Raw genomic sequence first — 15,268 nt, forward strand, 5'->3', positions numbered from 1 at the left:
ATATTTTCTTCTATCTTTTCATGTGACAACACTGAAGAAATGACACTTTGATACAATGTAAAGTAGTGAGTGTACAGCTTGTATAACAGTGTAAATTTGCTGTCCTCTCAAAATAACTAACTCAACACACAGTCATTAATGTTTAAACCACTGGCAACAAAAGTGAGTAAATCCCTAAGTGAAAATGTCCAAATTGGGCCCAAAGTGTCAATATTTTGTGTGTCCACCATTATTTTCCAGCACTGCCTTAACCTTCTTGAGCATGGAGTTCACCAGAGCTTCACAGGTTGCCACTGGAGTCCTCTTCCACTCTTCCATGACAACATCATGGAGCTGCTGGATGTTAGAGACCTTGCGCTCCTCAACCCCCTGTTTGAGGATGCCCCACAGATGCTCAATAGGGTTTAGGTCTGGAGACATGCTTGGGCAGTCCATCACCTTTACCCTCAGCTTCTTTAGCAAGGCAGTGGTCGTCTTGGAGGTGTGTTTGGGGTCGTTATGTTGGAATACTGCCCTGCGGCCCAGTCTCCAAAGAGGGTGGGATCATGCTCTCATTCAGTATGGCACAGTACATGTTGGCATTCATGGTTCCCTCAATGAACTGTAGCTCCCCAGTGCTGGCAGCACTCATGCAGCCCCAGACCATGACACTCCCACCACCATGCTTGACTGTAGGCAAGACACACTTGTCTTTGTACTCCTCACCTGCTTGCCGCCACACACGCTTGACACCATCTGAACCAAATAAGTTTATCTTGGTCTCATCAGACCACAGGACATGGTTCCAGTAATCCATGTCCTTAGTCTGCTTGTCTTCAGCAAACTGTTTGCCAGGCTTTCTTGTGCATCATCTTTGGAAGAGGCTTCCTTCTGAGATGACAGCCATGCAGACCAATTTGATGCAGTTTGCGGCGTATGGTTTGAGCACTGACAGGCTGACCCCCCACCCCTTCAACCTCTGCAGCAATGCTGGCAGCACTCATATGTCTATTTCCCAAAGACAACCTCTAGATATGACGCTGAGCATGTGCACTCAACTTTTTTGGTTGACCATGGCGAGGCCTGTTCTGAGCGGAACCTGTCCTGTTAAACCGCTGTATGGTCTTGGCCACCGTGCTGCAGCTCAGTTTCAGGGTCTTGGCAATCTTCTTATAGCCTAGGCCATCTTTATGTAGAGCAGCAATTCTTTTTTTCAGATCCTCAAAGAGTTCTTTGCCATGAGGTGCCATGTTAAACTTCCAGTGACCAGCATGAGAGAGTGAGAGTGATAACACAAAATTTAACACACCTGCACCCCATTCACACCTGAGACCTTGTAACCCCAACGAGTCACATGACACCGGGGAGTGAAAATGGCAGATTGGGCCCAATTTGGACATTTTCACTTTAGGGGTGTACTTACTTTTGTTGCCAGTGGTTTAGACATTAATAGCTGTGTGTTGAGTTATTTTGAGGGGACAGCAAATTTACACTGTTATACAAGCTGTACACTCACTACTTTACATTGTAGCAAAGTGTCATTTCTTCAGTGTTGTCACATGAGAAGATAGAATAAAATATTTACAAAAATGTGAGGGGTGTACTCACTTTTGTGAGATACTGTATGTTTTTTTAGCAGAGACCTTAGGGAATAAAATGGCAATCATTGCAATTTTTTATGTCACATGGTATTTGCGCAGCGTTTTTTCAAACGCAATTTTTTTGGAAAAAATACATTTTAATGAAAGGAAAAAAAACACAATATATGCCCCAATTTTTTTGTATAATATGAAAGATGATGTTACACCGAGTATATAGATACCTAACAACATGTAACGCTTTAAAATTGCGTACGCTTGTGGAATGGCAACAAACTACGGTACTTAAAAATCTCCATAGGTGACATTTTAAATGTCTTTACAGGTTACCTGTTTAGAGTTACAGAGGAGGTCTAACGCTAGAACTATTGCGCTCACTCCAACGCTCACGGCGATACAGGTGTGGTGCGAACACCGTTTACACATGCATGCAAGACTTGCGTATGCGTTTGCTTTAAACTTTTTTAAATTTATTTTATTTTTCATTTTTACACTGTCCTTTTATTCCTATTACAAGGCATGTAAACATGCCTTGTAATAGAAATAAGGATGACGGGTTCTCCTTATGAAGAGATTTAGAGTCAAAGACTCCAAATCTCTTCTTTAACTTTGAAAGCAAAAGATCAAAAATGTGTATATATGTATTGCGTTCGGCAGGTGGATAATATCTGCTTGAAATGCTGCTCTTGAATAGATGAGCAATGGGGGTTCTTAGTGTGGAGATCCCATGGTCCATATTGGTGGGCATGTAAGGTTGTTTTCCTTTGGTTGATCTTATTAAGAGGTTAAAATATTTATAATATTCTAAATGTGTATATAATACCCATAAACTACACATATATGCAAACTTCAGCAAATGAATCAATACTGTATGGGCACAATGATGTGAGAAATCTTTGCCCACTCTGTGTTGTTTTTCTCTTAGGTGTGACTGTAGAAAGTGAGGGGATAGATCGAATGAATTTATCTCTACCTGGTTTCCAATCCACATTACTCAGAGATGCTGTAGCCTCAGGTAAATTTTAACATTTATGTATTTATTTTGTACTACAGGTTTAGTTTTTGTAGATGATACTTGAACTTAAATTTATTCCGAGAAGCTGAACCCCCAAAGGATTTTTCTCTGACTTTTCTCGCCAAATGGGAGCTTTCATTTCAATAGCTGTGTGTTCCCTGCTGCGTGCCATCATATACAGCCCCTCCTTTTTGTCCAGCCACTTTGATAGTCAGATCAATCCTGGGAAGGATGATCTGTCCATCAAAGTTACCCGGTACAAGTGGGAGGGGCTGTATAGGCGCTCTGATCAGCTAGGCGGCGGTTCTCCTCTCTCTTCCCTATGATCGCTAGGAGAACGGCTCCCATACAACCCAGGCTGCCAGCGGTGCTCGGCACCCCCCACTCCCAGGCAGCCTTCAAAATCTGGGTGGCTATGTAAAACCTAAACAGGCAGCGGCTCTCCTCTCTCTTCCCCCGCACTGGGACACAGGCTGCACTGATGGACACAGGCTGCACTGGTGACACAGGTTGCATTGATGGCACGGCCAGGCTGCATTTTTGGGCACGGATAAAGTTATTATTAATATTTATTTTTATAACTTAGTTCTGCATAAAACATTTAAGTGTAATTTCATGAGATAATTTATGAGGGTGTGTTTAGGGGTGGAATTAGGGGCAGGGCAGGGTAGGGGTTGGGCGGGGCAACTGGTGGCGAGTAACCCTTGAGGCCTGGCCAGTAGCTCAGGACTTGAAATTTTGAGCCCTGACATACAGTAGCTATACCTGCAAAATGGGCCAGCCTGAAGGGATCTACCAGGACTTCATTCTATGACTAAAGTTCCACTTTCATTTTGGTAGCAAAATTAATAATATGGACTGTATGTTCCTTGCTAAAGTAAATTTCCTGACAGACTCCATGGCAACATACGTATGGGTTAACCCCGCCTCCACTCCTCCCCTATTGGACCCCACCCCCATAAATCTTTGCTCTGAGCCAGAGGCCGCATCCTTTTTTTTCCTCCTCCTAAGGACCAGTTTGGTTATTCGACTACCTGAAGATTTTTCCTCTCCGCGATCAGGACCAGCCAACGGCAACTACTGGGAAGACAGGTTGTGATACTCTGATAAGCCTTAGCTACTAGCGAGGTATGGAGTGGACAAATGGAAGAGGCTCTGGAAGAGCTGAAGCCTAGCCATTGGCAGGCAAGCGGCGCATTGGCCAGATAGCCTAGCTACTAGCGGGTGGCCCTATCTGCCCCAAGTATGGCTGATCAGCATACATGGTCCGGTTTGATCGTGAAAGCAGACTTGAATTGCAGATCTGTGTTCATGCCGTGTGCGGTGATGTATACTTTTATATTACATATTCCATGGCAACAGTTTGCGTGTTTTCTGTTTTATCAAAACAAGGAGCATACGCCTGCATAGTTACGTGGATGTCCTTCTCCTACTGTCCCAAAACAAAGGGAGCTGCTGGAGCCCGGAGCTCAGGTCTTTTCAATGCTCCTCAAATTCATATGGCAGCTGAATCCTGGAAAGGAGTCACCTGGAGCCCACTCAGTCTTCTGTGTGAATTGGGGCTCAGCTCAATATAATCAAGAGGACCATTGCCGTGACTCTGGATCCCAATGTTCTGAAGCAGAATATTCCTGGCCCTGTCTTCTTCCCACCTGTGCACCTTTGAATGATTGGCACTACGGTGTCTATGGATACAAGGGTCAAGTGGAAACTAGAGAAGGCGGCCCTTCCGGAAGTGGGAGCTAGTAAGCAAAATACAAGCCTTTCACCATATAACGAAGGGAGTGTCAGTGCTCCTAGGTTGGTCAACACTATGGCGGTTACCTATGTTAAGACAAGGGAGACTCACAGCCTGTTCCCTATTACAAGAAACAGAGCTGATTATGTCTTAAGCTCAGAAGAATCAAGCCTACATCTCAGCGGCTTTTGTCCCCAGAGTCCAAAATATTCTAACAGACTTTCTTTCCCATTGAACAACAACGAATGGTCTCTACATGCGGAGGTTTTTCAGGCACTGATGCCCTGATGGATCATTAGAAATGCAGTAGAACCTGTGCATTTCTTCCAGTCTTTATCAACCTTGGGTTTCTACAAAGACTCCGACCAGAGGTTGTGGAGGTAGTGGCAGTGATACCTTATTGGCCAATTAGGCCATTGTTTCCCTTGTGAGCTCAGTTCAACTTCTAGAACACCTTTTCCTCAGGCCAGACCTTCTGTCACTGGGTGCAATTCTACATCCATGACCAGCACGGTCGTGTCTGACAGTCTGGTTCTTGAGATTGGAGGTCCTCGGCTGCTCCTCAAGAGTCATCGCCGCTCTTTTGAATACTAGAAGCACGAACGCAAACAAAGTTTATGGGAGAATCTGGTCAAAGGTTGTTCAATACATGTCTGTTGCTGACACATCATGTAGTGATCTAGAAGTTTTAAATATTCTAGGCTTCCTCCAGTCAGATTTAGATCTGGCTCTATCGGTCAACTCCCTCGGAGTTCAAGTGTCAGCTTTATCGGCATTCACAGTTGTATCCCGGTCTAGGCATCTTTTTCTGTCCAACAACTTTTCAAGGGAGCAACTAGGTTCAGACCTCGGAGTAAATGGGGGTTTTCCAAATAGAGCCTCCCTCATGTTCTCAACTCCCTCTCGGGAATTGGAGCGGAGTGTTCTAGGGCTGTCTCTGTTAAAGGCCTCTCGGTCAAGTTTGCCTTTTTCCTGGCTATGACGTCGGCATAAAAAGCCGCTGAGATTGATTCACTGGCCATGGAGAACTTTCTTAACATTCTTTCCAGTTCGAGCGGTGCTGTTACATATGCTTGACTCAATTCCCAAGGGTGCATTAGTCTTTCATGGGAGCCTAGAAATTGTTCAGCCAACCTTTAGAGTTCTAACTTGTGTCCTTTAGACGTGGGAGAAGGCGCACTGTGGCTTAGTGGGTTAAGTGCATGTCTAGTAAACATGGAATCCTGAGTTGACTCCCAGCAGTGCCTTCCTTCAGTTCTAGGAATCCTTCAGATATTGTGATGTTCTATCTACAAATCTACAACTTCCTTTAGGCTTCAGAATTCATTCTTTTGCCAGAAAGGACAGAGGAAAGTGCCTCATCTAGGATGATTGTGGCACGGATGGCCTAGGCCATCCAACAGGCTCACAGAGCCATGAGTTTGGCTCCTTTTGGAAGTAGTGTCTGCTCACTCAACCAGGAGTAGGTCTACATCTTGGGCACCTTCGCAGCATGTGGTTCCCAAAGTAGTCTGTAGGGCAGCCTTGTGGTCCTCAATCAATACGTTTATGGCTCATTATTGTGTAGAGTCTGCTTCCTTATCCTCTGTTTATTTTGGCTTTCAGGTCCTGTCTGTTGACGGTACAAATTAAAGCCTTTGGGATAGCATTGTCCAACCATTGGGTGTATGGCGAGTTAGTTCCCATACGTATGCTGCCATGGAGTCTGTCAGGAAAACTGAAAATCCCCTATCAAATACTTACCGTCATTTTCCTTTCCTGATGGATTCCATGGCAGCAGAACCCCCCCCCGTCTTGAGTAGGCTACTTACGGAATGCGGCCTCTGGCTCAGAGCAGAGATTTATGGGAGTGGGGTCCTATAGGGGAGTAGTGGAGGCGGGGTTAACCCATACATATGCTGCCATGGAGTCCATCAGAAAAGGAATTACGGTAAGTGTTTGATAGGAAATTTTCTATTTATTTTCTATCAAGTTGTTTATGCATAAAGTTACGCTTTGAAATAGAGAATTTAAAAAAAATGTATTCTGCCAAAGCGTGCTTTTTACATTTGACCTGGGATTACAAACAATGGCAGTTAATTTTTGCTAGATAAAGATTAAGGTTGAGTGTATTGTGATTCAACAGCAAGTGTCAAAGGGGTTGTTTTTCTTACATACAGTACCATTGGGTTCATCAGTAAAACAATGCAAGGAGCATATCAATCATTCAGAATTCATTTTAAGCATTATAATAGATTAACATCCAGGGTGTAAATCAGTCTTCCCATGAAATTATAGCTACCTTAATGTGGTTGAGCACTTTGTGATTTTAGATTTTAAGGGACAGAAGATTATCATAATTAAAATTTATTAGCTGTAGTATTTAAAGTACTTTGACACCGGTATGGTTTGTATGATTCTCTGATACCCTTCTAGCATCCTGTTACCATAAGATTTTCTTTTCTTATAACCTTCCAGCTGCAGGACGTCCTGTTATTCTGTTGCTCTTTAATGCTGGTCCCGTGGACATTTCCTGGGCCAAGGAAAGTGAGGATGTGCATGCCATTCTGGAGTGCTTTTTCCCTGCACAAGCAGCAGGCACAGCTATTACTAAGGTTTTAATAGGAACAGAAGAGGCAAATCCTGCAGGCAGGTTGCCAGCCACGTGGCCTGCAGGCATGGAGCAGGTAGGTCTTCTGATCAATGAAGGAGAGTAACAGAAAGTAATGAACAATTCTTGTCAATTCCAAAGATTCTCCTACACTTTTTTTTTTTTTATCATATGCATTGCTAGAAACTTACATTAAGCCCCATACTGCATTGCTATGGTTATTATTTTCAGAATGAATATACTTATATATTTATGAATATAAATCAGAATGAGACCGGGAAAAAGATGCAATGCTGTATAAGGTGAAGAGGCAGAATTTGGGCACATAGATTATAAACCATAGGAAAGCATTAATGGAAAATCCTACCTAATAGCGATGGCTGGTCCATAAGGGGCGCCACTAATCTCTATGTGCCGGGCCCTAGTCTCCATGCGGGGTGCTGGATGTATAGATTTATACCAGGTTTTTTTTTTTATCACAAGATTAGAGCCAGAGGCTATCCGCGACCTGGATGGGGTAAGTGTGGGACTGGCGAGCGGGCGGGAGCTTTGTTTGTCGCCCACCCCCCAAAAAAAAAAATAGAGCACCAACCGCCACTGCTACCTTCCAAAAAAAAAAAAGAGGACAAACACAAAAAAGGATATGAATAAAACTATATTGTATGTATATTAACTTTTATCTCTGAAACACATTCTGTCCAAGGTCCCTGCCATGGAAAACTACACAATGCAAGGGCGGACATACCGGTATTATGGGAGCCAAGTTCCTCTGTACCCATTTGGCTATGGGCTTTCCTACACCACGTTTCATTATAGTAATCTGGAAGTCAATCCAAGTCTTTTGCATCTTTGTGACACTCTTCTATTGTCTGTGAATGTGAAAAATACCGGCCTGAGAATGGGGGATGAGGTAAGACCAAAACGACTCATTGCTGTATTTGCTTCAAGTTTTGCTTGGCGTCCATGTTTAGGATGTATATTTTCTGTATATTGCAAGCAGTTAAATACACGGGTAAAAGATATATATATCTTATCTATATATAGATATATAGATATAGATATCTATATCTATATATATGGAATCTGTCTTGACTGACATCCTTTGACTGGAAAGTAAAAGAACAGCAACATATTGATGGAGTCAACTTTTTTTGCTCTCTTCCTGTCCGAATGTTCATTTATAGCACATGTGAATGCAGCATAACTAATTGGCTCCTAGTACTGTCCCTCCCTCTTCCAGTCTAAGTGTTGCTGTACAGGGGATTGCAAGAGGCTGAAATCAATACAATCTCAGATGTTTATAGTAGTGGCATTTAAAATACATCTATTTCATTATTTGTATTAAATACATAACTGCTTTTTTTAAATATCTGCCTGGAGGTCAACTTTAAGGGATTGCGCGCTAAATGCATGACTGCTGGTGTGCGCTAAAGCTAAACTCCAGGCAAACTACTGAATGTATAGTTAAAGAATATGTAAATGCTCCACTTGTAAAACAACCCATTCAGTGTAAAATAGAAATGAAAGGCAAAATATTTGTGTATACATATAAAAAACATTCCAAATGCCCTTTTTTTTTTATAAGTGATCACATTCCCACTGTTCTCAGCTGTATAAGAAACTCTGAAAGCTGGGGGGAGGAGAAACAGTTGCACACTGATCTTCCCAGTGAATGGATGTGCAGAGGGGCTGTGTCAGCAAACGCCTGATCATTGGATTAGCTCCCAGAACAATCAGAAAATTGACCATGCTGTGCTCTCATGCCTAGTGTGGTGCGTTTTTAATAGAAAAGCAGGGGGACCTGTCAGGAACACCAGGGATTTCACACAAAGGAAGCAATACAAAGAGAACAGGATACCTTTTCATACAAGTACATGATACAGCAGGCACATACTGTATCAGGAATAGGAAATGTTGAGTTGACATATTCTTTAAAATACATGTACTTGAACAGATATACCTGCCAAAAGATTTTGTAATTCTGCACAGCCAGATTTGTGATCCAGACAGCACAGTCAGGTCCTGCTCACCCTGACCTGGTCTAGAGTCCACACCAGTCTGTGGGTGGACATTAAACAAGCAGAAGCACCTTGACCTGGTGATCATTTTGCATTTTATTCCTCTCAGCATGTTTACTATAACTATTGTAAGTCCTCACTGCAGAAGATAAAGTTGGCCTCTAATGCTGGTTCTTTTTCTCCCCATCCTAATGTACAGGATTTATTATAAGAGGCAGAAATCAAACCTATGTAGGCACGTTTGTCAGCACATGTAATAGCTAAATTATAATTTCGGTTATATCTACCTAGAATTCTGCTAAAAATTATATGATAGAGTGCCACCATTTCATACTAATTTAGCCACTGGGTGGATCTTTTTTCAGATACCAGCGCAAGCAGTATGGTGCTGTAGGTCACATTCTTGTCACTAATAACATGATAAATTAAAATAAACCTATGGGCTACTCCTATACGTAATAATGGAAAGACTAAAATAGCTTCTGACACTAATCACAATCTTATATGTGTATCAATTCATCAAACAATCAACTGTGCAGCGCTAAAAAAAATTCTAAACACACTTTATGTGCATAAATAGTGGAAATAGAAGTATTTTGATGATACTACACACATATAACTCCATAAGTGAAACCAAAAAAAATAAAATAAAAACATATAGTGCATAAACAATTAAAAATTGAAAATCGTTCATACAAAACATATAATATCTTATATATCTATAATAACTTGCAAGAAATAAATTCTAGCCCTTGGAGAGGCTGAAAAGCTGTTTCTGACCCTACTTGGTTGAAGTAGTCGCATTGGTTCAGGTGAGAATACTCCTGGAGGGGGGGAGCACCTGTGGTGATACACAGCTTGGATCTTTTTTGAGCACAGAGGAGTGGATTCAATTTGGACACCTATTGTGAAGCACTTTATTGTGGGTATTTTTTCACCTTTTGGACTATTTTTTATTTAATTTTATTTATTTTTTGCAATTTATACTATGTTTTGTATGAACAATTTTTACATTTTTTTTAAATATTTTTAATTGTTTATGCACTGTAGGTTTTTTGTTGTTTTTTTTGGTTTAAGTATCTGTGTGGTATCGTCAAAATCTTATATTTCCACTATTTGTGCACATGAAGTGTGTTTAGAATGTTTTAGCACTGCACAGTTGATTGTTTGATAGGTTATAATCTTCTAGGTAGTAACCTATTACAATTGCCATATGGCATTAGAGCATTGAGTGTTGATTTTTTTAAAAAAAAAGCAGCGATATGGCTGCACTACGAAAAAAACAAACCACACCTTTATAAAGCACAGTGATGTGCTTTAAAAATGTGTTGTGTCAACTTTAGGGCTCTGAAGCTAGAGGAGCCCATAAAAATGGAAATTATTTACAGAAAAGCCTGAAGGAAAGCCTAGTCATGTAATCTGTCATATTTATATAACGGGCTTTCCTTCAATTGCAGAGCTCTTTTTTTTTTTCCTTTTTTTTTTTTTTATATAATAAACATGGTATACTTACCTGCTCTGTGCAGTGGTATTGCACACAGCATCCCCAATCCGCCTCTTCTGGGGACCCGTCAGCACTCCTGGCTTCTCCCCCTGTCGAGTGCCCTCCATAGTGGGCCACTTGCTATGGGGACACTTGTGCGGTCCATAGGCACAAACAACATGGCCTATCTTCTCACAGGCTGTGATTGACAGCACTGTAAAATAAAAGAGGGCGCACCAACCTAGCATATTACTCAAATGGTATCTTTAATAATGTATAAAAAGAAGTATACTCAAGAACACATTAATGATAAAAGCATATCCAGGTCCATAGTAGACACAAAGTGACCAGGTCACTGAGTCTGTTCCCAACAAGTCGGGGGACCTTCTAGATGGCTGACACGTTTTCATGGGGAGATCCTCTCTTCTTCAGAGCCACATGTCAGCCATCTGGAAGGTCCTGTGACTTGTTGGGAACAGTCTGGGTGACCTGGTCACTTTGTGTCTACTATGGACCTCTTGATATGCTTTTATCATTAATGTGTTTGTGAGTATATTTCTTTTTATACATTATTATTATTATACAGGATTTATATGGCGCCAACAGTTTGCACATCGCTTTACAACATGAGGGCAGACAGTACAGTTACAATACAATTCAATACAGGAGGAGTCAGAGGGCCCTGCTCGTTAGAGCTTACATTCTAGAAGGGGGGGTCAAGTGGAACAAAACATAATAACTGTGGGGGATGATGTACCACTTGGGTAATACGCTAGGTTGGTGCGCCCTCTTTTCATTGTTTTACAGTGTTTCCATTGGGTTCTCCTCCGACCCTCAGAGGGCAGCAGTACCCGTGCTTCCTTTTTGAATCACCAAGATTGTGGGATACATGCAGCACCATTATACCACCCTTGAGTGCGAGAGAATACTATTGTACTGTGATTGCCTCCATGTCCAGTGAGGGGAGAGAGAAAGACATTGCCCTTGGACACTGTGCTGGCTCGAGATCTGGTAAGTATGGAGGGGGGGGTCCTGTTCAGAGAAGGTCTTTTACCTTGATACACAGAATGCATAAGGCTAGCTTCACACCTAATGAGTTTTGCAGTGCTTTTTCAGTTTTGCAGAAACGCATTACAGTCCATTGAACATGATTTCCTATGGGTCACGTTCACATCTGTGCGTTTTTCAAACGGTGCATTTTTTTTGGAAAGGGTGAGGGACTTTTTTGCCCACAACAGGTTGCCTTTTGGTTCTATAGACTTCATTGGAAATGTAACATAAACGTCAGAGGGCTCCTCTAGCTACACACCTCAGACAAATTTTTATGAATGGGGTCGGCTGTGGTTTGTTTAGAAAAGTGGTGTATAACTGAAAGCTGATGATTATTCATTCTTTCTTTGTTATAAATGCACTCCTTCATGTAATCCTTAGTATGTGATATCATTTATACCTAACTAGGCCAAGCTTTCACTTCAAAATTCTTTTATTAATCAATGTTTTTTATTTTTAGGTGGTCCAGGTGTATATGAGCTGGTTGACTGCTTCTGTGCCAGTTCCCCGTTGGCAGTTGGTAGGAGTTCAACGGGTAACCATTCCAGTAGACGGTTCTGTAAAGGTCTCTATAAAAGTCCTACCTAGGCAGCGAGCAGTTTGGAGTGGCAACTGGATTCTTGAGCCTGGAGAATTTTCTCTTTATGCTGGGGGACAGCAGCCTTATCAAATCACAAGTGTCCCATCGAATGTTCTGCAAGCTAACTTCTTAGTAGTGGGGGCTTCTCATCCTCTTGATACTTGCTGAAGGAGCAATTTAATTACCTTTTTTCTCCACTAGGTGGAGCAACATTAAAAGAATTGTTACCTTGTTCCTCATTGATTGTTGTTACTTGAAGACAATAAGGCCTTATCAATAAACTGCCTGCATGGAAAATGCTGCAAATACTGTATGTGCACACAAAATCATGGTATCCCTTCTATCACTCCTGCCATTATTGTTCTTAGACATTTATGATAAACGATAATAAGATGTTTTTGTCCAATCTTTTATTAGCTTCTATGTATCAGGCGCCAACAATGAACACAGTAACACAGAACATCAGTCAGTACATATGCAATTCAATAAAAACACTGTAAGTAATCCCATCCGTTTTATAAAAGACATGTATCTATTTTAAATAGCAAGAGCAGTGACACATTGTGTTAACAATCCTAGTGTTCCTTTATTTTACTTGCAACTTCATGCATTTGAAAATAGAAAGTTAAACTGCTTTAAACCCAAGTTTAGGTGTATACATATTAGCGAAGGAACCATGTATAATCACTCACTTTGTTGACCCTCAGTGTTTCCTGAGCATGACCTAGAAACAGTGTACCGTACCATAATCTGTGCAATGGTTTTAGAACAATTAAGATACAACCTAATAGTATATATATCATAGTATCCCTAATGGTAGACTTGATGTCGCTGGTGTTGTCTGGGGATTTACAGGTACCTTAGTGCTATGCTAATTAAAGTACATCAAATGCCATATAGGAGATGCTAAGAAAGATGGTTATCAGGCTTGCTTATTTTAGTAATAAGGGTATTATGGTATAATGGCAGTGTGAAATGAAGGCTTGCCTCCTGTGCTTGTCTTGTGTCAACTCCCATACTAAACTCTGCTTCTTTCTTGATGATGAAACCTTGGCTTAGAGATGATCAATGCTATTTATTAAAATGCAGTAAAACACAACTCGCCTTATATACAGTGTAAAGGTTAAAAAAGGGAAATTATATTTTGGACAGCGTGTTTTATATTGATTAGCACAGCAGTACAATGCACTGCTTACTTTTTATTGTGACATAATGATGTACAACTATAGTAAGTAATGTGACTTCCACTACCTTGATTGCTATGTTGTTTAGCTGGACAACCTGAATCATTTATAGTAAATAGATGTATGTCATCCTGCCATAAGCCAGCATGACCATTTTGCTGCCGGTGACGTGGGGAGGTGGGTACCTGGGCACATTTGGCTTCTTCCATCCTGCAGGGGTTAAAAACAATAAAAAAAAAAGTTTGTGAAGGATATTTTCTGCTGCTGCTTTCTGTATTGTATTTATTGTGAAACTCCTGGAGATAGCCCTCTAATGCTTCCAATATATTAGACTGTGAGCTCCCCTGGGGAACAGATACTGATTTGTCTGGTTCTATGTTCTTTGTAAAGCATTGCAGAATATGCCAGCACAGCATAAATATGTGAACTAAATAATGTGCATATTAGTTATGTACCATACCTCGAACAGGAATAAAAGACAACGATGCAGATTATCTTTGGCTGCGGAATGCATTTGTATTGAGAGTTGGAAATGCAGTTTAAACACAACAGAAATTTTTTTCTTTTTAAAATATATTCTCTGTTTTATTTTTAAAGTGTGTCTAAAAATCATAAAATACTAGTTTAATCGCACAAGTTTCATTGCTGTCATTCTTTTCCTGTTCCTTTTTACAATTTTCCACCCTGATCACCCTACTAGTAATAGGCTTTTCAAAACTTCCCGTCTGATGGTGACAACCCTCCCTGTGCAGCTCCCTAATCCCTAGTACACAGAATCAGAAATAGGCCGAAAAATACCGCTTTCGAAGCAGCTTTTGGGAGACGATCACAACAGTTCATGTGAAATTACCTATGGATGCTTTTGATAAAAGAGCTTCTGCACATGCTCCGAATTGTGTCACCACCCCCTTGTCATCACTTCCGTGCATTCCACGATGGTCCCAAAAGCATGGTGGCCATCTTGACCCTGCACTTCAACCTTCCCCTGTAGCTGCTGGTCGACACAGCCTTCTCGAAGAACACTGACAGGAGCCTGGGTGATTTACTTGATGAGCCTGCTTCACACTTCACTCCTGTAAGTCTTTTTAACCAATTGTATTAATAAAATCCTTGGTATACTGCACTGTGCCTTTTCCACATATTCAAGACTGGAGGTGGCAAACCCAAAATAAAATGAAGGGTTTACACCAAGCAAGAGGGCCCCTCTTGTGTTTACAGATGGAGCCCACCATGTTCCAGAAGTGGTTAATTTTAACACAAGTGCTGAATACATGAAATAACTTGCCATCTTGAGATCTCCAACAGTAAATCAGTGCTTATGAATTAAATCTGAATGCCAGGCAAACCTCTAAATACACAGATCAAAAACATATATAGGAACTGCTTTATCTGCCAGTGAATTGGCATTTTTGACCATCCAGTTCTGAGATTTACACAGGTAAGTTACAGTTGTACACTGTACAAGGGATAAAGTGGCTTACTCTCTCTACCCCAATCTGCTGAGTGGACAGTAAAGAGAATAATGAGGTCATTCATAGGCTCTCTACTATTAGCATGTTGCTTGCCAACTTCTTTCATGCAAATCAATATGATGATATGCCCTGCACTATGTTCTTATTTCTCAGCCCCTCAGCTACTGAACACTTAATGTCCCCCTAGGTATCCAAGATAACACAAATTAATACCGCAGCGCTATAACATATTAAAAATATAAATATATCAAATTGATAAAAGTGTAGCGGTGGTGCTAAAGTTTTTTTTTTTTTTTAACTTAATGCACTCTCTAAACCTTCTGTGTGCAGATTTCTCCCCCACCCTTCCCCTTTATACATACCTGAGCCTGATCTTGATCTAGTGATGTGCATGGGAGCAGGGTCTCTCTCCTCATAGGCCATTGGCTCCCACTGCTGTCAATACCAGCCAGTGAGGAGGGTACGGGTAGCTAGGAAGTGAGTCTGCACAAGTGCCCCAATATCAGGAGGAGCCAGGAGCGCTAACGTGGGACCGGAGAAGAGAAGGTTTAAGGCTGCTTT

General features: G+C 41.3%; 1 protein-coding gene across 3 annotated transcripts in view; it reads left to right on the forward strand.

Annotated features, from left to right (window-relative positions):
* Positions 1–13,729, forward strand: part of LOC141128363 (uncharacterized) — an 84,574-nt gene extending 70,845 nt beyond the window's left edge. For all 3 annotated transcript variants that reach the window (XM_073615609.1, XM_073615608.1, XM_073615610.1), the window contains exons 12-15: positions 2,503–2,592; positions 6,788–6,996; positions 7,624–7,830; positions 11,932–13,729. In XM_073615609.1, the coding sequence (XP_073471710.1) occupies positions 2,503–2,592; positions 6,788–6,996; positions 7,624–7,830; positions 11,932–12,219 (794 nt within the window). In that variant the 3' untranslated portion in view covers positions 12,220–13,729. The remainder of the gene's footprint in view (positions 1–2,502; positions 2,593–6,787; positions 6,997–7,623; positions 7,831–11,931) is intronic.
* Positions 13,730–15,268: the final 1,539 nt, after the last annotated feature.

This window comes from Aquarana catesbeiana, linkage group LG02 (genome assembly GCF_042186555.1).
Source record: "Aquarana catesbeiana isolate 2022-GZ linkage group LG02, ASM4218655v1, whole genome shotgun sequence".
In the NCBI taxonomy this organism is placed as follows: Eukaryota; Metazoa; Chordata; class Amphibia; order Anura; family Ranidae; genus Aquarana; species Aquarana catesbeiana.